The sequence below is a fragment of the Anser brachyrhynchus genome (genome assembly GCF_964034855.1).
Source record: "Anser brachyrhynchus genome assembly, chromosome: Z".
Classification (NCBI taxonomy): domain Eukaryota; kingdom Metazoa; phylum Chordata; class Aves; order Anseriformes; family Anatidae; genus Anser; species Anser brachyrhynchus.
The window spans coordinates 37,811,642-37,837,062 of NC_137697.1; the positions used below are offsets into that span (position 1 = coordinate 37,811,642).

At 47.0% G+C, this 25,421-nt stretch overlaps 1 protein-coding gene across 2 annotated transcripts in view; it reads left to right on the forward strand.

The window, feature by feature from the left end:
• Positions 1–14,581, forward strand: part of ENTREP1 (endosomal transmembrane epsin interactor 1) — a 30,571-nt gene extending 15,990 nt beyond the window's left edge. Inside the window, exons 5-11 of one of the 2 annotated variants that reach the window (XM_080574839.1) lie at positions 584–691; positions 814–947; positions 5,341–5,470; positions 5,991–6,066; positions 9,990–10,139; positions 11,995–12,284; positions 13,397–14,581. In XM_080574839.1, coding sequence (XP_080430965.1) covers positions 584–691; positions 814–947; positions 5,341–5,470; positions 5,991–6,066; positions 9,990–10,139; positions 11,995–12,284; positions 13,397–13,603 — 1,095 coding nt within the window. In that variant the 3' untranslated portion in view covers positions 13,604–14,581. The remainder of the gene's footprint in view (positions 1–583; positions 692–813; positions 948–5,340; positions 5,471–5,990; positions 6,067–9,989; positions 10,140–11,994; positions 12,285–13,396) is intronic. The other variant, XM_080574840.1, reaches the window with a different exon arrangement.
• Positions 14,582–25,421: the final 10,840 nt, after the last annotated feature.

Below are 25,421 nucleotides of genomic sequence, written 5' to 3' on the forward strand. Positions count from 1 at the left end.
GATTTTTTGCTCGTCTTTGAGTCTTGACCAGTGCATTGCTGATCTGGCATGTGTTTTTCATCATTTCTGTGGTTTATACAACCACAGCTACAGTTCAGTTCAGACAAGACTGCATGGGTAAGGATGATGTAAATTTAAGTTTATAATTAGAGGCCTCTGTTTGTCATCTCTCTTGGTATACTCAGCCCTTCTTAGCTTCCAAAAAAGCTAAAATAGAACTTCAAGACAGCATCATCTCCAAATAAAAAAGTGCTTTAACTATCTCAGATTCAGGTTTTTCACAGAAAAGCTAAGAGAAAGGTTAAAATTCTTGGAAGAATAGATGGCCTATAAATCACATCTGAGCAGTGTTAAACCCTCCTGGATCTCTCTGTCAAAGACACATAATAGGGCAAAACAAGCTTTTGCAAATTCTTCCAGTCTCGGAGATTACCTATCCCGAAGACTGCATCACATACATTTTTAAGAAGTAATTGTCATTGTCATCTTTGTGTTTTCTGTGTTTGTTTTTGATTTATTTTTTTTGACATTTACAAATACCTTGATTTAATCTTTTAATTTCCATAATCTTCATGTTCTTCAGAAAGTTCTCTTTGCTCTTTGTGCCCTGAATGCTCTCACCACCACAGTTTGCTTGGTAGCAGCTGCTCTGCGTTACTTACAGATATTTGCAACAAGAAGATCCTGCATAGTACGTGAGTGCAAGGCACTGCCTAATATAAACGGTGGTACTAACAGTATTATTAGATTACATGGTTCAGTAACGTTAGATTGCAGTTGGAAGCTTTGTTAACGGAAGTTGCATTTGATTAGGATGAATCTCAGATTTCTGCAGAAGAAATTGAAGAACAAGGTCACATTTCAGATCCTGAAGATTTCGTCCCGCCTGTGCCACCTCCTTCGTATTTTGCAACGTTTTATTCGTATACTCCACGAATGAGTCGCAGGTAAATCCCCAGACTCTCTTCCTTTCTGTTAGCGTCTTTGGAAACCTATGTAATCTTCATTTGTTTAAGACTATTTTCTCTGTTACTTGTTTAAAAATGTTGGTGGCTTTTTTTTTTTAAAGGTGAAAAACTGATGAGTTAGGAGGCAGTGTAAATACAGTGGAATGGAGGACTATAATTTTGTAGTTTTCACTTCAAATTGTGTAGGAACTGTTTCTGGGTAAGAGAAATGCTGCAATTTGACATGACTGAAAACTTGTACGATGCTGTCAAGAGCACACCAGTGACTGAAAGCCAGGCACAATTTGTGTGAGAGAGAGACTCCTTACCCAGAGGCCCCCATTGCCAGAATAATTCAGTCCTTTCTCTTTGGCAGACAGGGCTGCTCAAAGAGTATATTTTTATTGTGCCCATACGCCATGTAATCACTGCCCTTATCTCCATACCTGGGAAAACCCTTCACAGTGTGAGCAATCGGGCAGGATCTGTCCCTGTTGCTGTTGCTGGGCTTTTCTTCATCTGTAGCCATGTGATGGCGTTGGAGTGGGAGCAAGGAGGGAGGGATGAGTTAACATATCAGAGTACAAACGGGATAGTCACAAGTCATTGTAATCGCTCTCTTTTTTTTTCCCTGCTTTTTTTTGAGCAGGGAGATTCAGTACTACAAAGATAAGGGAAGAAGGATTTGGAGGATGATAAAATAATAGCTGTATTAATCTTCTTGTGAGTGACAGAAAAGGTGCAGAAAAATTTTCTGTTGCAGAAGGCTGCCTTCTGTGTTATAAGTAGTCTTATGAAAAATTAAAATGTAAATTTGGTGGTGGTGGGGATTATTTCTATCTGGGGTTTGTTACCCATCATTTTCCAGGTAGTTACACACTCTTCACAGTAGGTAGCAGGTTAGCTTTGTTTATTAGCTTATGATTCTGGTGGGGCTGCATTACTCTGCTGTGAACAGTCAGTGCTTATAGGTAAAAATACCACGAAGCCCAAGCAGTTTGAATGATCTAACTCTTCTTTAAAACTCCTGCTTTTTGCTGTGTGCACGACTCTTTTGTTTATTTCCATGTTTCGTCAGGAACACTGCGCGTGACCCTGTGGTCCTTGCTGAGGTAATTACAGTTCCTGTTGTGGGGCTGCAAAAGTAAAATGGTACAGGAATAGATTTGGAATGAGAAAGCCATCTAAAACTCCAGCCTTTACTAAAAAACATTGCTATGCAAGTCTCGGTTCCAGCATCTAACATGCTCATTAGGAAAACAGAGCGGTGTGAAAACAGAGCGGCGTGCGCAGTGATCTCTTTGGCAGATGAGGTATTTATTGAAATGTGCTTGTCACAGTTCCCCTGCTTTCCAGCGGGGCTGTCGTTCTTTGTCTGGCATGTCAGTCTAGATGGCTATCTCCTTCCCGGCAGCAGTGTTTCTCTTTGTCTATTTTCAGCACAGCAGGGGCTGCTGGGCAGTGTTTGAGGCTTCTGCAGCCTAGTGTAGGGTGGCTGCCTCGCCCATTGCTGGGCTGAAACTTGCTGATAATAACATCTAAGCGAAGGCGACGTCTTTCCAAAGTCTGCCTGCTCGTTTAAAGGTGCTGAGGGCAGAAGTGAAAGCAGCAGGCAGCCTTCATTTCCCTTCCTGGCAGACAGGGAAACTGACTCACCCCGGGCTGAGGTGTGACGGGGGCCTCTTCTCCCCCGGCCTCCGCGCCCCGTGCCCGTCACCTGCCTTCTGAGCTGAGGGCCTCTTCTGAGGAGAGAGGGCGGCTGCGGAGCTTGTCCAGGGTCGAGAGGCACCCTCTGCCAACTGCACCCAGGGCTGTTCCCAGACAGACATGTCCAGATGAGAAAGCAAGCATTGCAGGCTTTGAAATGCATGCTAGGGGTGTGTTAGGATCCTGCTTCCCTTCTCTGCCACCCTTTGAGTTGCAGAGCTGGAGGCACTGCCAGCAAAGCTAGATTGGTGGTCTGTTCCTTTGCTCATCGGAAATGTTCCTTTATTCATAGGAAACCTTCAGTGTTTGTCCTGCTCAGTGACAAACTAGCATTGCAGATGTCTGCTCAACTCCTACCTCTCACCTTGTTGTTTTACAGAGAAGGGAAGAGCAGTTACTTTTCAGGACTGGCGCAGCAGTAGGACGTACAGCTGAGCTTCCAGATTAGGAATTGAAATATAATAATCTTCCAGATTAGGAAGAGGGAATCCATTTAGGGCAGCAAAACAGTTACCTGGGATCCAGAAATATACCTTAGTCTGGTTGAAAGTATTTACGATTTGGGAATAAGAGGCATTTACCAAAACGCAGATCTGTTTGCTCAGGTTACTCCCAGTTTGATACGTGTCTCAGACTGGCCCCACGTGCCACTTGTTCCTTAGCAGCTCAGCACACCCCTACTAATGAGCCATGCTGTGAGCCTGGAGCTCTGAGCCGCCTCTCAGAGCAGGCATGAGGGTGGGAGATGGGCGAGGATGAGCCCTTCCCCGTCGGTGTGCTGGCGGGCACCTGCCTTCCCCATGCCTAGAGCGCTCTGCATAGCCCGTGGCTGCCCAGAGAAAGCCTTCGTTACTGTTCCCTACCTCCCCATGTTGTCATTAAGAAGGCCACTCGCTGTTTGCTGCTCATCTGCACCTAGACCCTTACAATCTCTGTAAAAGTATGTGGAGTATGTAATCTGTAATTGCTTTTTACCCATGCAGTAACAGCCTTCTGATATCCTGAGTGAAGTCTGTGTTGAGATTGCTGGAAAAGATAGATAGTGGCAGGGGTCAACTTTGGAGAGAGAGCACCTGCCTAGAGAAGAGGTTAGAGGAACATTGCCCGCTGTTGTCCACTGCAGCTTGCAGGACTAATGCATGAATTTCTCCCCTTGTGTAAAAAGAGAGAGTGGACATTAAGAGATAAAGAACAGAATGACAAACACGCACGTTCTTTCATTAAAGTGTTATATGCTTTATGCCCTAGCACTTAGGGGAATGCTTTTCTAGTTTCATAGTCTCTAATAAGATGTAACGTGATACAATTCTTGTATGCAGCATTAATTTTCAGTGTGACTGAGCTGGGTAGACCAGATCAAGCATATTTAAAAATGAAGTCAAACTAAGGTTCAAGAGTTGTATGATTCTGGGGTGTGCAGTGGCTGTAAGCTCAGCACATATGTGGAACACTTAAAAAAAAAATGTGAAGAATTAATATCAATTGAACATCAATTTCGATTGTACTTGAAAATGATTTTGGAGCTTATAGGGACAGATGAAATAGGCTGAAATATTTTCTGTTTTTTAAATTAAAAAAGTAATGACCAATTGACAAAAAGTTTTGTTTTTTGTTTTGGCAAGTTTTATTCCTTTCCTGTTTTAGCAACCTTTTGTAGACAGTTCCATTCCCTCTGCACTTTCAGATCCTGGCATGAAAAAAAAATATTCTTTCACAGCCATCTTTGTTCCCTCTAGACACTGTCCAGAGAAATCCTAAGCTCTGCAGGGAAGGTCTTGCTCTTGTGCAGTGTGTCTCTGTAGATAGTCTACATCCAGCCCTGGTAGCTAGAAGCCTGAAATGGATCTGGAGAGCAAAACTTGTGGTTGCATGAGGTGCCTGCTCACTGCCAAATCAGTAGCTTAAAATGTAAGGAAAAGCAGAGAAAAACTTAGCTGACCTGGGTCAAAGACTTGAAGGTTGTATAGGGAAGTTTCCCTGGGCAGTCCATCACCACCCTGCCCCAGTGTTAAATGAGGTAAGGTAAAAACTCATTGCCAAAAGCAACATTTGCCTAAAAGAGTTTCTTCAGACACTGTTCTGATTTCTTCCCTTTCTGCCACCTGAGAGGAAGATAATGCAGGAAAACATCTTCAGCATTTCAGCTGTATTTGAGGCTTCTTTATAGTAAATTGAGAAGCAAGGTTATCTATGGGGTATATGTGCCTCAGACACGGATCGGCTGTAATATCCGTAGGCGAGCATCATCACAGCCTCTAGTGTTTTTCTGCGCAGCCGTATCTAACTAAACATGAAACGTGAGATCAGAAGTATCTTGAATTTCAGTTATAATTAGGAATTTAATAGTTCATAAAAATCGGAGCTGGGTTATCGTGTTTTCAACGCCCACCCGTATTTGAGTCTCTGCGAGGTAAACCTGAGCCTCTGTGCAGCTGCAGCGGGTTCCTGGGTGCGGTACTGCCCGAGGAGGCCTGAAGCTCTGGTGGCTGCACAGGAGAGGCACCTCCTCAGGAGCAGTGTCCTCTTTGCTCTTGGGAGACCTGGCAGCTCGTGTCGAGTTTGTGAGCCGTGGCTGAGATCCCCAGATCGGAGCTGGCGCAGGGAGACCAGCGGAGCTGTGTCTGGCTGTGTCCTCCTGCCAGTGGGACACTGTGCTGAAGGCGCTGCGTGGTGTCCTGTGTTGCAGGATGCTCGGCTCTGATGTGATTCCACTGCCACACATTTACGGAGCGAGGATTAAAGGAGTTGAAGTGTTCTGTCCCCTGGATCCACCTCCTCCATACGAAGCTGTGGTGAGCCAGATCAGCTCCGAGCAGGTACGATCCATAGCGGTCTCAAAGTGAAATATGTCTGTCTGCTGTAAGGGTAAGATCTGCAACTCACCTTTAGAGCTTAACAACTTCTTCCCAGTTGGGTGTTATGGGAGAAAACTACTTGAGGATGGGAGAAGGAGCAGAATACACAGTGGAGCACAGTAGTTGTCCTAGAGGGCTGTCATGCTGCCTCCCTGCTTTGCTTCCCTTCTCTACCTGTAGTCTTCCCATGTTGGACAACATGGGGACTTTTACCATGTGCACTGATCCCTTGTCACTGCTGTTTTCACAAGACAGATGCTTCCCCCCAAAAAACACTTGGGAGGATGAAATAGTCTGAAGTGGATGTTGAAAATTAATTTTAGAAATACACCACTCTTGGTTTTGCAATGGAATTAAACCCCTATAGCATAGTCACCATGTACTTAACTGCTCACTTTCTAAGATGGATGTTGTAGCTCTTGGAAAACATTGGAAAAAATGGTGATGGTTTCTGATTTTCAACTTCTCTGTTTTATTCCAGGAAGCTGCACTGCAAGTAGGTGTGGTGGAAGTTGTTGCTGATTCAGTGGAAACAAGTGGCAGGCAGGCCTCTCAAGGTAAAAAGAACATTTTAGAATTTGCTGTACAGCAGTTCTTCCCAATCCAAATGGCTTAATATTGCAGCAGCATTAATATTTCTTTGAAAGCCACCCACCGTATTTCAAGCCACAGATGCAGAATTACAATTGTCTTGGGCAGCAGGAACAGAGATTAACCTTTAAAATACAAAAAAAAAAAATGTTGTTCACTGTTAAGATCCAGAAAGAAAGATATATTCCCTTCTCAGCAATCTACAAGTTAAGTTGCTGACTCTGCATCCATACATTGTAAGAAATGATCTCCAGCTCCAGTGTCTCCATGTCTTTGTACAGACAATGGTGCCTGTTTGACAATTTATTGCTGGTGAAAAGAGTAAAACAAAAAAAATAATGTGTTGAGCTAAATGTGGGACTTCCTCCATTATTGAGCTTGCACTGGAAGAATTGCTAATGAGTTTCTGCATACTGGTACAGGATGTGGCTACACGACAAGTAGAGGTTACATCAGACTTTCTTCAGCATTGTTTCAGAAAACCATGGAAATTGTTCCAGGCTGTTTTCAACCTAGCTTTTCCATTTGCTGTGCTGTACAATTGCAGTTAAAATATTGTTGGCTCCCAGGTAAGCAACAGGCAGCTTTTCCAGTATAGCCCTGGTGAAAATCCTTTCTGCTTTTCATTTTAACTTGCTATTGCTGCACAAATTTTCTGTTGTTCAACAGATGGTTGTGTGCTTATCCGCACAGTGATTACAACACAAGAATATGGAGAGTAAAGACACCTAAAAAAAACACTAAAAAACAAACAAACATAAAATGAAAAAAAAAACAAACAACATCCCAAATTTCTTAAATGACTCTGACTCCTCCTTGGTTTGTGAAGTTAAACAGTTGAAATTGTCCCTACTAAGTGATGACAGGAGAATAAATAGGGGTTTTGTTTGTTTGTTTTTTCCCCACAGATCTGTGCTTTAATCAAATAACAATTCTTTCAAAATTCCCTTACACTCCAGCGGTCTGCCTGAAACTGCTGAAAACCAACACCTGCATGCTTCTGGTATCTCATCAGTTGTGATGGCCAGAAAGAAATTCAGAGGAGTGGCAACACAAAGCTTAGTTTTCAAGGCCTTGTGGTAGATAAAGCTGCTGTTGCATTCTCCGCACACCTTAAATACAAACTGATATCAGATGTGAGACTGCATGGTGGCTGCTTAAAGTTCTGAGAACAGAAAACAGGAAAAGGAAACTATAGAGAGGCAACAGAGTCGGGAAAGTTTCCAAAAAAACAAACAAACAAAAAACACCCAAAAACCCAAAACGCATGATAAGGCATTGTTTGAGGCATTGTTTGTATTTAAAAACTTCCTTTTAAGCAAGGAGACTGGATCACACGTGGTAAATTGTACTCTCCTCCCCATCTTTTTAGCTTGTTTATCCATCCTATTTTTATTAATTGGCCTGCAAAGTGAATTTTACCTCTCAGCTTGGCTATTATGTTCATATGCAAGAAGAGAGTACTTTGGTAAAGAAAATTAACATTGTTTCTTCTAGATGCCAAGGCTTTCTAGGGGCAGTGAATTTAAGAAAAGAAAATACACTGAGCAGTATCTCTCCGTTTATTTATTTTTGTGGAGGTGTACTTGGTCTGGCTGGAATGGAGTTAATTTTCTTTATAGCATCCTGAATGGTGCTGTGCTTTGGATTTGTGTCCAAAACAGTGCTGATGACACGTGCTGAGCAGTGTCAGTGTGGTGGTTTTACCTTGCTAGGCAGCTCAACTCCACCACAACCGCTCTCCCACTTCCCATCCTCAGAAAAGGAGGGAAAGAAGAAAGGGAGAGAAACAACTCATGAGTTGAGATAAGGATAATTTAATTAAAGGAAAAGTAATTATTAAGGGAAAATTATTATTAATTAAAGTATTTAACTGAAGGGAAAAGGGGGAATGGGGAAAAAAACAAAACAAAACACAAGCATAGGCTGCGTGGAAGTGCAGAGGAAAGAAATTACTCTCTACTTCCCAGCAACGAGCAGTGCATGACCACGTCCTTGAAGCAGGGCCTCAACACGTAGCCGTTGTTTGGGAGGACAGACGTTTTCACAACGAGAGCCCACCCCTCCCCTCTTCTTCCTTTTTCCACCTTTTATTGCTGAGTGTGACACCACATCGTATGGAGTATCCCTTTGGTTGGTTTAGGTCAGCTGCCCTGGTGATGTTCCTTCCTCTCCTCTTGCCTGTCCCCAGCCTGCTGGCTCTGGGGGGGTTAGAGGGGGTGGCTGTGTGGGGCTTGGCTGCCTGCTGGGGGTAAGGCACCAGGGCAGGGACACACAGTGAGGAGGCAGGCGTGTTACACGTGGGGCAGAGTAACTCCACCAGCAGTCTCAGCTGATGTCGAGTAACAATCTATAAATAAGTGCTGAACTTATGGTTCATGCTGGTGGTCTGTTGTGCCAGGGCATTTTGTGTTCAACGCCGTGATTCCCTTGGCATCATCAGGACTGGAGGACAAGGCGTAGCTCCCAGTGGAAGCGAAGGCTGCCTGCTAGCTACCTGAAACCTAGCTGCTGGCTGCAGGAGGACCTGAGACATTCTTTGTGCCAGCTGAAATGGTTTTACTGGCTTCAGAAGCCTTCTTATCCAGCAGAATAGTATTTTCCACGCCAAATGTAGTATGAAGACAACCTACTGGTGCCTGGGGATGCTTGGCAGCTGCCCTGTGTCATCACGTACTGGGTTGATGCATTTCCAGTATGCACCAGCTTTACACCACTCACACCTTAACCTCTAAGCCACTTACAGGCTCTAAGACCTGTAACATTATTAAGAATTATCATAAGATCATGAAATCAGGTTATTCTTCTGATTAGTATTTTTTTAAAAAAAAAAACTTCACCAGAATACGAGCACCACTGTACCTGAAGAACTGACTGGTAGCAGAGCTCCACTAGAGTTAGTGTTTTTATTGGTGATGGATTTAATCCTGCCTGGTTCTTGGTCTGCCATGCGCTGTTGCTAGGTCCTATTTCCTGACTTGTCAGGATGGTGTCTGCTTTATATAGGCTCTGCCACGGCTTCTTCTTTTCAGAAGATTCTAGGTTGTATTTGTGTGGGAGATAAGGTGTTATCTTTAACAAGTACACATCATCCAAGACTTAATTTTCTTGACGGCTTCAGCCACTGGCAGTTTTCTGGTAGGGTAATAGCATGAACATTTTCCATGTTCTGAATAAGACGCTATCTGTGTTCATTTTGGTTTTGGCTTTTGTGTGAGCAAGAAAATTGTTTCCTTGTAAAATGCCAGGTGCCATCAGATGGAGGCACAGAACCAGGTGAGCTGCAAAACGCGTATCTTCATCCAGTCCTATTCACTTTGCAGGAGTGACACCACATAATCCCACCTTCAGCAAAGGGAGGAATGTTGGTTAACTGGAAAGATGATACAGGTAACAAGAATTCAGGGAAGTCTTTATTTTAACAAAGAATCTTATGAAACAAGGTCTTTAATTCCTATGTAGGGACTGGTGACTGATTCGTGAGCCACATAATTGCAAACAGTGACTGACTTCTGTGGCCAGATGCTGTTGTATCTTGGTACTGCTGCTTGTATGCAGAAGCATTTCAAGCTCTAAGAGGTTTAGTTTTCTCTCTGAGAAGCTACCTTATTCTCTGAACAGGTAGTTCAAGATGAGGTTTCTGTTAGGCAAAGCTGTATTTGCTGCTGCTCCAGTTGTATAAGGCTGAACAGGTTTCTGTAAAAAATTAAGCAGGCTTTAGATGAGTATTTCTGGTGAGTGTAGGCATGTGCACACATACAAGCACCTCTAAGCCTTTGTGTCCAATCATTACTCAAAAAAAAAAAAAAAAGGTAATAACCTGAAATAATGATGCCTGCAGATCTGCTTTATTCTAACGACTTCTCCTTTACTATTCCTGGTTACGCAGGTGATGAAATTCCTAAGTCTTCCAGCAGAGTGAGCCTTTCACCTTCAGCTGCGAGCCCCATGCCTGCAGAAGGAGCGTACAAGAGAGCCTTCAACCCCTTGCAGAGGCGCTCCAAGAGTGACCCTGTGCTGCACTGCCAGTTGCCCCAAGGTGACTTAATTTTCTCTGTCCATGCTTAGTTAATGAACCCTTAAGGGAACGTTCGGGCCCATGGCAGGGGGCTGGAACAAGATGATCTGTAAGGTCCCTTCAACCCAAACCATTCTGTGATTCTGTTTGTCAGAGGGGGTCAGTACCCTGAACCCAATACCTGCAAACGTCAGCTACTGCCTCCCAGCAGAGTACCTAGGTTACAGCAAACAGTCTGTGCTTTGTCACATCCCCTCTGTGTAATGCCTTAGTCTCGCTGTCTCTGTAGGCTTTCACCTCTAAGAACAGGGTCTGCAGCAGCAGGCGTCCCTACTTCAGGGAGAGGGGAGAATGGTGGAAGAGGAGGAGATAACACACAGGATTGCTTAGTGTACTCGCACAGTAGCATCTAAAAGCTTGCAGAGGCAATGTCATTGTGCAATTAACAGCAAAATTAGCTTGGGTATTTGGTATTAGCTTCTAAATGTACTCTCCTCCCTCCCCCTTTTCTCCTTCCTCGTAGCACAATAAATAAATAAACCCAGAGCAGAGAGCTGATGCAGTCTGTTGCAGATACTGTGGTGTCAGTGATCCAATGCAGTCACTGTGGGAAAACTGCTAGTGTAGCTGCACAGCCCTTCATTCTGTCAACAGTCTCAAAAACCCACTAGTCAATAGTCTTGTGGTTTTCATTACAGGCTGTTGGAACCCTGTAATAGCTGCTAATACATATTGTCACTCACAGAACAGAGGTGGGGGGGGGGGCGTGTTAGCCATAAATGTTTGTTTTGAACGCTGGATTATGCTTACTGTTTTGTGGAATGTGTTCATGTCTCCACTGCATCATCTGTTTTCTCTTTTCTGCCTATCAACTTCCACTGGAGCACCCCAGAGAATCTGCTGCTGAAGCAATAGTTGAATGACACAGAGCCTATTCAGAGCCGGGAAAGCAGAGCAGAGCGTTTCTGGGGTGGAGGGAATCCATCAGCCAGAAGTGTCTGGGCTCTTCAGGCTCCGTGTGTAATTGGTTAGGCCTGCTCAGCATTGGAGCTGAAAGCTAAATACACAACTGCTGCCTAAAGGGAAGTCAGCTGCTGTAGCAGCGGAAGCTGCTTCAAGTTAGTTTGTGCTGCTTCTTGCTGGAAAGCCTTGGATCTCCTCCTGGTATTGTTGTACTTGGCATAATGCCATTGTTAAAGAGCTGCTTGAACAACCCGTAGGTGTCCTCTTTTTAACAGCGACAAAAGTTAGTGATTGTTAGACCAGAGGCAGTGGATTTTTATTTGGGCTAAAGGCAGTGGAGTCGATGCCCTGCTGACCTTTGCTTAGTCCTTGCAATGTCATTTTGAATGCTTTTTGAAGTAAACTTCCAGTTTGTGGTATTACTAGCTTCCAGCTTGAGAAGCAATTATTTTCAGTTATTTTGTAAACAGACCTTTTGGCTGGTGATAACTGAGAGTTACAAAAAGTTCAGGAAGGATCATAAAACTCCGCAAACTGTGTTCAGCCTGCTTTGTATCTTAACATTAATACTGAAAGCTCATTCCAGCTCTCACCAATCAGAGCAGAAGCAGAAGAGAAGGTAACTGATGTATAGAAAATGGCAAATAACATTCACAGAAATGTTCCTCCAAGCCCTTTGATGTGTGATATGCACTCAGCCATAGCTATGTACTCTGTTTTACAAGCATTTTCTGTAATGTAAATTCAATGCAGGGTGAACCTTGCATGCCATTCTGGCCGTGCCAGACTGTTAAACTGTTGGTTAAACCATGCACTGCATCGTCACTGAATCAGTATTGAAATCTCACGAGACACTTGTTGAAAAGTACTGTGAAGCAAGTACATTGTTTGCTCTGTTGATCTTTGTCTTCAGGCCCAGTGCTCAGCTGTGAGGCTGCAACTCAGACTGAAATGAAACCACAAGTTGACACTGTCACATTGCGGAAGAGCTTGAGAGCAAGACCTTTGAGATCAAGACCCCGATCTTTGATAGACTACAAGTCTTACATAGACACTAAGATGCTCGTGGCACGGTTCCTTGAGCAGTCCTCCTGCAGCATGACACCTGACATACATGAATTGGTGGAAAACATCAAGTCTGTTTTAAAATCAGATGAGGAACATATGGCTGAAGCTATCACCAGTGCCACCTTCCTTGAGCAGGTACTTTTGTTATGTATAAGCTGGCCTTGGTTTGGGAGTCTAGGTTTACACTTGCAACTCTGCTTTGTGTGTCAAAATTTTTGAATGCAATTTAAATTCTGTGGTATTTTAGCTTCATATTGGGAATGTATGAGAAGTGGTGAGGCTGTGCATGTGTGATGTCTCTGGCCTTGTGGTTGAAGAGCAAGGCAGGTCAGAAGGCTGAACACAGTATTTTTTAAAGCTGAAGGCGATGGTCTTTTGTAGTAGAATCATGAATAGTAAATGACATGGCAATGTTTTATAGTGAAGGTGGCAGGTGAGAGGGAAAAGAAGCAACTGGCACGAATGGAGGACGTCAAGAAAATTTTGATGTAAACCCACTGGCAGCAACTTTTTGTGATTTGTTGCCATAATAAGGCCTGAATAAATATAAGACTTAGTACTAAATGAAAAAAAGTAGAAAAGATATGCTTACATCAGTGGAATGAATATTCAGCCATTTCAGACATTGCAGATGTCATCAAACAAATGTTTCGGCAGCTTATACAGCAGTTGGAAAAAAGAGTTGATTCAAGCACAGCATGAGTGATTTGCTGTGATAACTGGTTTTGGTTTGAATTGTCATGCAAAACACTCCAAAAATTTTAATTTAGGCTCTGGAAATACAGTGAGATTTTCCCACTGCAGCCTACAGGCAACAGAAGCCTCAACAGATTTGACACAAGAGAGCTGAAAAGTATTTTATTTAGGAGAATTTTATTTTTCATACTGGCCTAGAGCTTGTTACAGTCCAGTGGCTTCAGCAGGAAGTAACACTTAGATTCCTATTAAACTCTACCTGATGTGCCATAGTGTGGGGTGAGCTAATTCTTGTGCAGCTTTCACAACAACAACAAAAAAAAAACACAAAAAAAAAAACCAGCTGAGGAATGACAACGCATGCCTTTTCTCAGTGGGACTTTTCCTATCTCTCTTGTACAAATACCAGTTTTACTCTCAGATATATATATATATATTTTTTTTTTCTTGAAAACAGGCAACACTACAATTTCTTCCTAGTTGGGTAAGAAACCATCTTAATGGAACAACAGCCTGAAAACAAACCTGATTTACGTTTTTTCTTTTCAAAGGTGATGGCGCCTGCCCAGCAAGCCATGTCACTGCAGGCCCACGTGCTCCCTTTCAGGCAGCGTCCTGGATTGCTGCACCTGGAGAGCTGTGGTGACCTGAGTACTTTCACAGCAGGTGAAGGTCAGTCAGCTGAGAGGAGGATCCAGAGAGCAGAGCACGAGCGGCCTCACAGTCTTATTGGAGTTGTTAGGGAAACTGTACTTTGAGGTGGTTTCTCTCTTTTCTGTTCCTTGGGAGAGCGTTTCTGTCAGGCATTCATGCTGCACACAAAAACCATCTCTGACAAGTAGGTGGAAGAGGGTGTTGCCATCCTATTTTTTTACCCTCATGCTCAGACTCCCAATGGGAAGCTCTTTCTACAAGCCCTCAGAGGCAGATTGTGAGCTGACCTGCAAATTGGGCTGTTCAGGTGCAACTAGTGTTTGTGAAATAGCACTGTTCCGTTGCACCTCTGTAGTCTACTGCCACTTAGGACAGAGTTGTTTTTTTCCTCAACTTAGATGCGGCAGAAGAGCTTTGTGCCTTGGTTCATTGGGCTGAGGCAAGGACAGTTACCGTGAGTGTGCACTTTATGTCTCGGTGAAGAACACAGGGCAGAGCCAATGCCTGTGTTTATCTGGTGTAAATTACCATAGCTCCATTGATTTTTAGCTGGCCTGTTCCAACTTACTTCCTCATAGAGGTGCTTTTTATGTATCAGCTGACATATATGCTGAAAGCATTTACGCAGCCATCTCAAATCCTCTGCAGATCTGCAGGTGACTACCTAATATCGTTTTGGCAGCCTTAACCACTAGGCCACAGTGACCCCTGAGTTTACACTCTTTAGCTAATAAACGAATGTAGAAGCCAGTTGGCTCAAGCTGTTGACTGCAGATAGTTTGTCAAGCTGTGTTCTATATCTATGCTGCTAACTGGGAATACACTAAGTGTTTCCAGAGGCTGGGATCAGGCACAAAATTTTGATTTGCAAGGCTAGCTGCAGCCTTCTGTGTCTCAGCAGGATGAATAAATACTCCTGCTGCTATTCTAATGTTAATGCTTCATTTAACAATTATTAAACAGCTTTCATACTGAAAACCAAAAAGCTTTACAGTGAGTTTTAATTAAGCTTGTGCAGAAGTGGAAACTGTGCAGTTTCACTTATGAAAGATAAGCTGAGTAAAATAAAATGCTCATCTCTACTCTCGAATTGGTGTTTTATTTTTACTGTCTGGTAGAGGAAATACAATAAGGCTCTGAGGATTGCTGGATCACTGGCTTATTGGTAAATTTTGCTCTCAGAAATAAGAGCACAGCAAGTCAAAATTGAGGGATCGTGTCTTGTAGAAGAAAGCAAGCATCACAAGAACATGCTGGCTTTTACCTCACTTGTATTAAATATTTTGCAATTCCATTACATTTAGAACTCCAACTTTTCTTGCTATATGCATCACCTGATGTGGGAGTTCTTTCAGAGCCTCAGTATCAGCTTCCTTTTCCCAGTTAACATTCCCCTTCCAAAAGCAGGTTGTGGAATAAGAGAGAGTTACATGCTCCATCAACACACATTTTCCTTCCAGCAGCTCTTAACAGCTCTTACCCTGGTGTTACGCTCTATGTAACTCCCTGTCACCCTGCCTGGGGAAAAGTCTTGCAAGGTCCCTGGGCTCTAAGTCAGGACCATAAGCTTATACTTTGGAAAACTTGATCAGATTTCAGCTAATTGCTTGTTATCCCAACAAAACAAGACTAATCTGAATAGTTACCTTCCTCTCTGAAGATAGTAAGCAGATCTACTACAAAATAATGGTGTTGCAACCTGAATAATTTTCCAACATACAAGTTAAATTTCTCCCCAAGTATTAGAAAGTGACATTGACAGTTCCAAAAAAGTGATTTACAAAATGATCAAAAATGATTCCCAATGTAGTAAGTTAAATTATATTATTTATAATTTAATTGTCGGAGACAATGGAGTTACCGGTCACATACCCGTACTTACCACGTTTAATGCTATTCCAGGAAGTATAAAACTTGCCAAGATTTGAAAAGCTACAAGGTCTCTAGCAGCTAACTTTAATCACCAAGTTCCAGTGACAGTGCAGCCCTTAACAACAGAAGAATCATGTACATTTCATAGTTTTTTCTCCCTTACAGAAAAGTTTATGGAAACCTCTTCCACAGAACCAATTTCCTCACGAGCAGTTTCTCTTTTTTTAATTTTATTTTTATTATCAGCTTTATGAGCTCTCTTACATTGAAGAGATAAACTTTTCATGCCCTTTCCCACTTGCAAATTCAGTCTCATTTCCATTTGAGGCAGCCTTCAAACCTAATGAAAAGCAGCCCCCCTTGATGGGTAGCACGCTTGCAAACACAGAAGCCTTACTGGTCTTCCTCCAACTCTTTACCCAATGAAGAAGCCACCATGGGAACTTAGTGGTGGATGAGAAGCTGCCCTCATAGCCCCAGACTTTCTCATTCTAAAATGGGGGTGGGGGTGGTATACAAATTTCAGTGCTGCCATACTGTCTCTTCCTCCTGCTGCCAGGGTGTATATATATATATATATATAATCTCCTGAACTTCCATGGTCTTCAATGAAGAGGCTTTTCTGGAGAAAGAGCAGAATGCACATCTCATTCAGCAGGGAAATTCAAAGAAGCCACTAAAGAAGCATGAGATGAAGTATGGGAGGAAAGACAGAGTACATACAGACTGTGAAAGACAGAGCAGGAAAGAAGCATCAATGCTCATAAGGTTAAGCATAAAGGATGCTTAAGCATAAAGGATGGACGTAAAGTGAATAATAATAATAAAAAAAAACCATCTGTACGTGGTTTCAGTTTACTTCCCTAAAACTCATGTCTTGTACATATTTCCCCTACATTAATATACTCTTACACAGACTATCAGAAATGACCAGTGGAGGGAGAGGGCACAGGCACGTTAGCCAATTGCGTAGGCTGCAGAGACATTTACTCTGTTAGCTTTATTTGCTCAGCCATAAAAATCATACAGTGGAGAATAATTCTGCATGAAATTGTATTTTGGGTTTATGGGGCAAGGTTTTGATAGCAAGGGGAATACAAAGGTGGTCTCTGTGAGCAGAGAGCCCAGCTGCTACCCCAAGTCAGATCAGAGCCGGCACCAAAAAGACCTGCTGGCCAGAGCCAAGCCGGTGAGCGATGCTGGTTGTGTCTATGGGAGAGCAGGCTGAAGAAAGCAGGGTGAGGGGGAAATAAAAAAAACTGCTGGACAACAGCAGCTGGCAGAGGAAGGAGTGAGAACCAGCCCTGCAGACCCCCTGGGTCAGTGCAGCAGGAGGGCAGGAGGTGCTCCAGGCAGGCAGCAGCAGTTCCCCTGCGGCCTGTGGAGAGGCCCCTGGTGGAGCAGGCTGTCCCCCTGCAGCCCACGGGTCCCACACGGAGCAGATCTCCACGCTGCAGCCCGTGGAGGAGCCCCCGCTGGAGCAGGTGGAGGTGGCCTGGAGGAGGCTGCGGCCCATGGAGAGCCCCCGCAGGAGCAGGCCCTGGGCCGGAGCTGCAGCCCGTGGAGAGGAGCCCACGCAGGAGCAGGGGGTTGGGGGGAGCTGCCGCCCACCCGTGGGGGCCCCGTGCTGGAGCAGTTTGCTCCTGGGGGATGGATGGACCCCGTGGTACGGAGCCGTGTGGGAGCAGTGCTTGAAGAGCTGCTGCTTGTGGGCAGCCCCCGCAGGCTCAGTTTGGGAAGGACGGCATCCCGTGGGAGGGACCCCACGGGGAGCAGGGGCAGAGAGGGACCGTGAAGGAGCGGCGGAGATGAAGTGTTAGGGACTGACCGCAGCCCCCGTTCCCCATTCCCCTGCACTGTTTAGGAGGAGAAGGTGGAAGAGGACGGATGGGGGGAAGGTTTTTTTGGCTTCTTTCCTTTGTTTCTCACTTCTCTAGCTTGTTAGTAATAGGCAATCAATTGTATTAATATCCCTATGCTGAGTCTGTTTTGCCTGTGACAATAATTGTTGAGGGATCTCCCTGTCCTTATGTCAACCACTGAGCCCTTTTCATTGTATTTTCTCCCGCTTTCCCTTTGAGGAGCGGGAGGGAGCAAGCAGTTGTGGTGGAGCTCAGATGCCCAGCTGTGTAAAACCACCACAACACATCTGCAGTTCTGCAAGTCTGCTGCTGGATTGCTGCAGGACTCCCAGAAGGCTGGGGGTCCAGAGCTTTCCTCTGCCCACAGAGACCGAGCAGAGGCGTGTAGGTCAACAAAGGGCCTCACTCCCCTGCAATGGCTTTTCCAAAACAGACAGTGATTCCCCTAAAGAGAAGAGCCATCCCCAGGGATGGGGCTGTCGGCATGGCCGTGTTTATGGCAGCTGAGCTGTGTGCAGGTCTTGAGGACCTGCCACCAACCTGTGGGGTCAGAGGGCTTGTGCACCACTGGGCCGGTGCTGGGAAGGAGGAGTCTGGGAGAGCAGCATGGAGACGTGCTCTGTTGTGGCATTTATGCTACACCAAGTCAGCACTCAGACCCGGAAATTTCCTCCCCTGCTGAGTCAGTGGCGGAAACCATTCCCTAGTGTGGGTTGTTCTGTTAGTTTAAAAAACACTCCCCTGAATGTCACCCAGATGTTTATTGGAGGCGACAGAAGTCAAGCCGCAGAGCTCGCCGCAGCACTGTTCTGAAGCTGGCGCGAGGTGCGGCCGTAGGGCCGGCCGGGTGCTGCCCTGTACTCAGCCGGGTTGGCTCCCCAGAAGTGCTGGATGTGGGAGCCTGCTGGGAGCTGGTGTTGGAGGGCCCCCGAATGGCATCTTCCCCGGATGCTGGGTCACGTCCCACAGGCCTCCTTCCGGGTGCTGAAGGGCTGTGGTCAGCGGCCGAGTTGTGTGGGCTGGACTGCCGGTGCGGGGACCTGCTCCGGTCCCTCTCTCTGGCCACGTCCCTGCGGCGACGGGTGAGAGAGACGACGACGTATTCCTGGAAGTCATCGTCCGCTCGCACTGAGTGCAGGAGCCGGTGGAAGGGCCGCCTGCAGATGGGGCACGTGGCTTTCCTCTCGGCCCACTGCTGGATGCAGTCCAAGCAGAAGCGGTGCAAGCAGAAGGCCACGTAGGCTGCGTTCTCGATGTCATTCATGCAGATGGGACACAGGAGGTCTTCTGCTGTCTCCAACGGCCTGGCCTGCTGCTGCTGGCTGGTGCCGGCAGTCACGCCTAAGGCGCACTCCTCCATAGCTTTCTGGGCACCCGCTGCCATGTCCTGCCCCGACATCTTTGCCACGTGTCGACCTTGTCTGGTGCTAGGAGGGGAAAAAGAAAGGGAGCCTCAGCTGAGGGAGAGGGTAGGAAAGGGCCTCCCAAAGGGGCTCCCTGTGGCTTGAGAAGCAGCAGCAGTCCTGTGGGACAGCCAGCCTCAGGGGCTACCCTCCAGCCCTGCCTTCCCCCGTCAGCTCTGGGGCTCTGGGGAAGAGCCGGGGTGTCCACGACCCCTGATCTCCACGTGCTCTCTCCCTGAGGCCCTGTATGACTGGGGTGAACTGAGGTACCTGACAGAGGCGCTCAGGGACGGTGGAGAAACTCTCCAGGAATCTTCAGCGCTGCCAAAGACCTTGGCCCCCTCCTGGGACAGCCGCCGTGTGGGACCCACACGCAGCACCCTGCAGCTGTCAGCGTGGAGAGGAGCGCTGCAAGAGGCTGCCTTTGCTCTGCGCGCAGAGCCGCTGCTCTCCAAAAGCCACAGCTCGAAGCAAGAGCCACGGTCCTGCAGGAGCTGTCACGCCTCGCGTGTGCACCCGCAGGAGCTCCTGGACAAAAGGCACGGGGACAGAGCCTACAGCTGCTGAAAAGCACTGAGGTCACGGGCAGTCACAGTCGCTGCTTGGCGACATCACAGGGGTCTCTGGGGCTGCCCAGCGAGGAAGACCCATGTTCCCAAGGGGGAAGCTTCAAAGCTTTCACCAACAAGAAGCAAGTTGCCTTTGATTCAAATGGGATTGTGATAAGTGGGCCGGCGTTGGTAATATTGAACAGAGAGAGGTATGATGACAATAAGCCTGAAAGGAATGTGAGAACTGCATCAGCTGTGTAAATTCAAAGCTCCTTAAAACAAATAAAAACAACAACAAAAAGATAACCCACACAATGGGAAATCGTCAAATAGTTACGAGAACAATATTTTTGAAATTGATGTCAGTAAGTTTATGTGAAGAAAGGAAGGATGAAGAATTCTGAAATACAATCTTATTTAAAAAAAATAAAATTCTCTCCAATTCAAGAGAGATTGTTGTCTAACTCCTTTCAGCAAAATAAAATCAAACAATAATTTTGGTTACTACTTTTGAGTTGCTTTTTTTTTCAACAAAAGCTTAATCAACCACTGTTCTGCATAGGAACACATTAGTAGGTTCAAAAGTACGTAACAGATTCTATTAGTCGGAAAAGACAACAATTCAACTTGCAGTTTGGATAGGTGAAAATTTAGAGAATCTAAACTGCGTCACAGAATGAAACGAAGCATTCACCCACCACACAGACCCAGCAAGATAGCTCTGAGTATACTCTGACACCACCTTTATGGGCCACATTTTCATAGGATGTCAAAACTGATCTCTTCTAGAGTTGGGAGCATTCTGGAGTTGTCAGCCAACCTGGAATACTAACAAATTTAAACTTGCTGAAACATTATGACTATATTTGAAGAAAATAATTTATTTTGCTGCACATTTTTAGTGGGAAAGAAATACTACGATTCTGCATGATGATATTTGACATGCGCCTTACATTACTTTTTTTTTTTTTTTTTTTTAACCAGTCAAATATGAAGAATTCATTGTATGTCTGGCAAAGTTTGTGAGCTCTTACGTTGGGTTTATGTGGCAAGGTTTGTAGGGGGCTGCAGGGGCGTCCGCCATGAGCAGAGCCCAGCAGCTGCCACATCAGATCGGAGCCAGTTCCAGCCAGCTCCAAAAAGGACCTGCTGCTGGCCAGAGCCAAGCCAGTGAACGGCGCTGGATGCGTCATTGTGAGAAAGGGAGAAAGTGCTGCCCAAGAACAACTGGGAGAGAGGAGTGAGAAAATGCGAGAAAAACAGCCAAGCAGACACCAAGGTCAGAAGTTCCCCTGCGGCCTGGTGGAGCAGGCTGTCCCCCTGCAGCCCACGGGTCCCACACGGAGCAGATCTCCACGCTGCAGCCCGTGGAGGAGCCCCCGCTGGAGCAGGTGGAGGTGGCCTGGAGGAGGCTGCGGCCCATGGAGAGCCCCCGCAGGAGCAGGCCCCGGGCCGGAGCTGCAGCCCGTGGAGAGGGGCCCACGCAGGAGCAGGGGGTCTGGGGGGAGCTGCCGCCCACCCGTGGGGGACCCGTGCTGGAGCAGTCTGCTCCTGGGGGATGGCCCATGGTACGGAGCCATGTGGGAGCAGTGCTTGAAGAGCTGCTGCCTGTGGGCAGCCCCCGCAGGCTCAGTTCGGGAAGGACGGCATCCCGGGGGAGGGACCCCACGGGGAGCAGGGGCAGAGAGGGACCGTGAAGGAGCGGCGGAGATGAAGTGTTAGGGACTGACCGCAGCCCCCGTTCCCCATTCCCCTGCACTGTTTAGGAGGAGAAGGTGGAAGAGGACGGATGGGGGGAAGGTTTTTTTGGCTTCTTTCCTTTGTTTCTCACTTCTCTAGCTTGTTAGTAATAGGCAATCAATTGTATTAATCTCCCTATGCTGAGTCTGTTTTGCCTGTGACAATAATTGTTGAGGGATCTCCCTGTCCTTATGTCAACCACTGAGCCCTTTTCATTGTATTTTCTCCCCCTTTCCCTTTGAGGAGCGGGAGGGAGCAAGCAGTTGTGGTGGAGCTCAGATGCCCAGCTGTGTAAAACCACCACAACACATCTGCAGTTCTGTGTCTAGTACTGGGCTCCCCAGTACAGGAGAGATTAGGATATACTGGAATGAGTCCAGCAGAAGGCCACAAAAATGATGAAGGGAATGAAGCATCTCTCCTGTGATGAAAGGCTGAAAGAACTGGGACTGTTCAGCCTGGAGAAGAGAAGGCTCAGGGCGCGTGTAAATACCTGATGGGAAAGAATGGGAAAGAGGGAGCCAGACTCTTAGTGGTGCCCACTGACAGCTAAAGAGGAAGTGGCAAAAATTAAAAACCATGAAATTCCATCTGAACACAAGGAAACACTTTTCTCCTGTGGGGTGGCCAAAAATCAGCAAAGGTTGCTCAGAGAGGATGAGGAGCCTCTGTCTTTGGTTAGAGACAACCAAACCCTGAGTGGACATCACAGTATCACAGTATCACAGATTTCTAGGTTGGAAGAGACCTCAAGATCATCGAGTCCAACCTCCGACCTAACACTAAGTACTCCACTAAACCATATCGCTAAGCTCTACATCTAAACGTCTTTTAAAGACCTCCAGGGATGGTGACTCCACCACCTCCCTGGGCAGCCCGTTCCAATGCTTAATAACCCTTTCGGTAAAGAAGTACTTCCTAACATCCAACCTAAAACTCCCCTGTCGCAACTTTCGCCCATTCCCCCTCGTCCTGTCACCAGGCACGTAGGAGAACAGACCAACCCCCACCTCTCTACAGCCTCCTTTAAGGTAACTGTAGAGAGCGATAAGGTCGCCCCTGAGCCTCCTCTTCTCCAGGCTGAACAAGCCCAGCTCCCTCAGCCGCTCCTCGTAAGACTTGTTCTCCAGACCCCTCACCAGCTTGGTCGCCCTTCTCTGGACTCGCTCGAGCACGTCCATGTCCTTCCTGTAGCGAGGGGCCCAAAACTGAACACAGCACTCGAGGTGCAGCCTCACCAGAGCCGAGTACAGGGGCACAATCACTTCCCTAGACCTGCTGGCCACACTGCTTCTTATGCAGGCCAGGATGCTGTTGGCCTTCTTGGCCACCTGGGCACACTGCTGGCTCATATTCAGCCGACTATCAACCAATACTCCCAGGTCCCTCTCGGCCAGGCAGCTTTCCAGCCACTCATCTCCCAGCCTGTAGCTCTGCTTGGGGTTGTTACGCCCCGGGTGCAGGACCCGGCACTTGGCCTTCTTGAACTTCATACAGTTGGCCTCAGCCCATCGCTCCAGCCTATCCGGATCCTCCTGCAGAGCCTTCCTGCCCTCGAGCAGATCGACACACGCACTTAGCTTGGTGTCATCTGCAAACTTACTGAGGGTGCACTGGACGCCCTCATCCAGATCATCGATAAAGATATTAAAGAGGGCCGGCCCCAGTACCGAGCCCTGGGGGACACCACTAGTGACCGGCCTCCAACCGGATTTGACTCCATTCACCACAACTCTCTGGGCCCGGCTATCCAGCCAGTTTCTAACCCAGCGAAGCGTACGCCAGTCCAAGCCCCGAGCAGCCAGTTTCTTGAGGAGAATGTTGTGGGGAACGGTGTCAAAAGCCTTACTGAGGTCAAGGTAAACCACATCCACAGCCTTTCCCTCATCCACCAAGCGCGTCACTTGGTCATAGAAGGAGAAGGCCATAGAAGGAGACATGGTCCAGGGCAACTTGCACTAGCTGACCTTGTTTGAGCAGAAGCCTGGACCAGGTGATCTCAGGAGGTCGTTTCCTGCCTCAGATCTTCTGTCCAAGGCGGAGTTCCTTCCTAGCAGTGGGACTCTGGGTGAAAGTAATTTCAGTAACCCCTTTTGCTAGGTAACGGTTCATCAGCAAGAAAGAGGGATATCTGGGAAAGGCTCTTTACTAAGAGGGTGGGCAGGCACTGGAACAGGCTCTCGAGGGAAGTGGTCACAGCACCAAACTTGACAGAATTCAAGAAGCGTTTGGACAACGCGCTCAGACATAGATAGGGTTTGATTTTGGGGTCATTCTGCATGGAGCCAGGAGTTGGACTCAATAATCCTTGTGGGTCCCTTCCAACTCAGGATATTCTGTGATTCTATGATTCTGTGGGGTGATCAGCTTGGTGGATGGTGTAAGAGCAGTTCATTCTGCTTAGCCTGACTTTAGTAAGGTATTTGACACTGTGTCTCTTAACATCCTCAGAAACAAACTGACTAATCATAGAATGGCTTGGGTTGGAAGGGACCTCAGAGACCAGCTAACTTCAATCCCTCTGCCAGAGCCAGGGATGGCACCCACTAGACCAGGCTGGCCAAGGCTGCATCCAGCCTGGCCTTGAACACCTCCAGGGATGGGGCATCCGCAACTTCTCTTGGCAACCTGTTCCAGTGCCTCACTGCCCTTACAGAAAAAATTTCCTCCTGATGTCTAGTCTAAATCTACCCCCTTTTAGTTTAAGACCATTCCCCTTGTTCTATCATTATCTACCTGAGTAAAGAGACCTACTCCATCCTTTTTGGAAAACCTCTTTAAGTATCGAAAGGTCACAATGAGGTCTCCCTGGAGCCTTCTCTTCTCCAGGCTGAACAGCCCCAGCTCTCTCAGTCTTTCTTCACAGGAGATGTGCTCCAGCCCTCTGAGCATCTTTGTGGCCCTCCTCTGGACTCATGCTTATAGGTCCACTTCCTTCTGGTGGTGCTGGGAGCACCAAACCTAGACACAGTACTCCAGGTGGGGCCTCACAAGGGCAGAGCAGAGGGGGACAATCACCTCCCTCCCCTGCTGCCCACCCCTCTGTTGATGCAGCCCAGGACGCAGTTGGCCTGCTGGGCTGCGAGCTCCTACTGCTGGCTTATGTCAAGCCTTTTGTCCACCAGAATCCCCAAGTCCTTCTCTGCAGGGCTGCTCTCAATGAGTTCTTCTCTCAGTCTGTGCTCATGTCCGGGATTGCCCCAGCCCAGGTGCAGCACCCTGCACTTGGACTTGTTGAACTTCATTAGGTTCATGTGGGCCCAATTCTCCAGCCTGTCCAGGTCCCTTTGAAAGGCATCTCTTTCTTCTTTGGTATCAACTGCACCACTCAGCACACCTGCTGAGGGTGCACTCAATCCCATCATCTATATTGTTGATGAAGATATTGAAAAGCACCAGTCCCAAGACAGACCCCTGAGGTACACCGCTCGTCACTGGTCTCCACCTGGGCATAGGGCCATTGACCACCATAAATCTCTTGTTAGCCTATTGCTCCAGCCTGTCAAGGTTTCTCTGGACGAGAGCATGGCCTTCTGGTCTGCCAGCCACTCCTCCCATTTTTGTATCATCTGCCAATGTGCTGAGGCTGCACATGGTCCGGGTCATTAATGACATGTTGAGCAGTACTGTCCCCTGGGGAAAATTGTTATTTTGCACAACCCTTACCAGCTCACTGCCCGCTAATCTATCTAACCTTGTCCTATCAAGGAGGTGATCCAGAACACCCAGCATGGCCTCAACAGGGGCAAATCATGCCTGACCAATATGGCGGCCTTTTATGGTGGTCAATGGCCCTATGCCCAGGTGGAGACCGGTGACGAGCGGTGTACCTCAGGGGTCTGTCTTGGGACCGGTGCTTTTCGATATCTTCATCAATGATGTAGACGATGGGATTGAGAGCACCCTTAGCAGGTGTGCAGATGACACCGAGCTGAGTGGTGCAGTTGATACCAAAGGAAGAGGTGTCTTTCAAAGGGACCCAGACAGGCTGGAGAAGTGGGCCCTCATGAACCTAATGAGGTTCAACAAGTCCAAGTGCAGGGTGCTGCACCTGGGCTGGGGCAATCCCGGACATGAGCACAGACTGAGAGAAGAACTCCTTGAGAGTTAAGGCCTTCAGACACTGTGAGGAGAACCCACAAAGTCTTTGAAGACACAAAATCCTCCAGAGTAATAGAGGCTATAACATATGGGAATGAACATTTTGGAAAGCTGAGGTTGGAAAGGAGCCCTGGAGGTCCCCAGGAAAACCTGCTGCTGAAAGCAGCCCCAGCAAGGACGTCAGACCACATGGCCCTGGCGATTCCTGCAGCCAGGTCTTGAGAAGCTGAAAGGATGCAGGTGGCGCAACCTCTCAGGGCAACCTGCTCCCTTCTGGGGATTCCCCACGAACAGAAAGGTTTCCCTTTCTCTCCAGTGTGAACTTGGCTTCTTTCAGTGTAGGTGGGCACACACTTCTCAGACCGCAGTGCACTGCTGTGAAGAGCCTGGTTC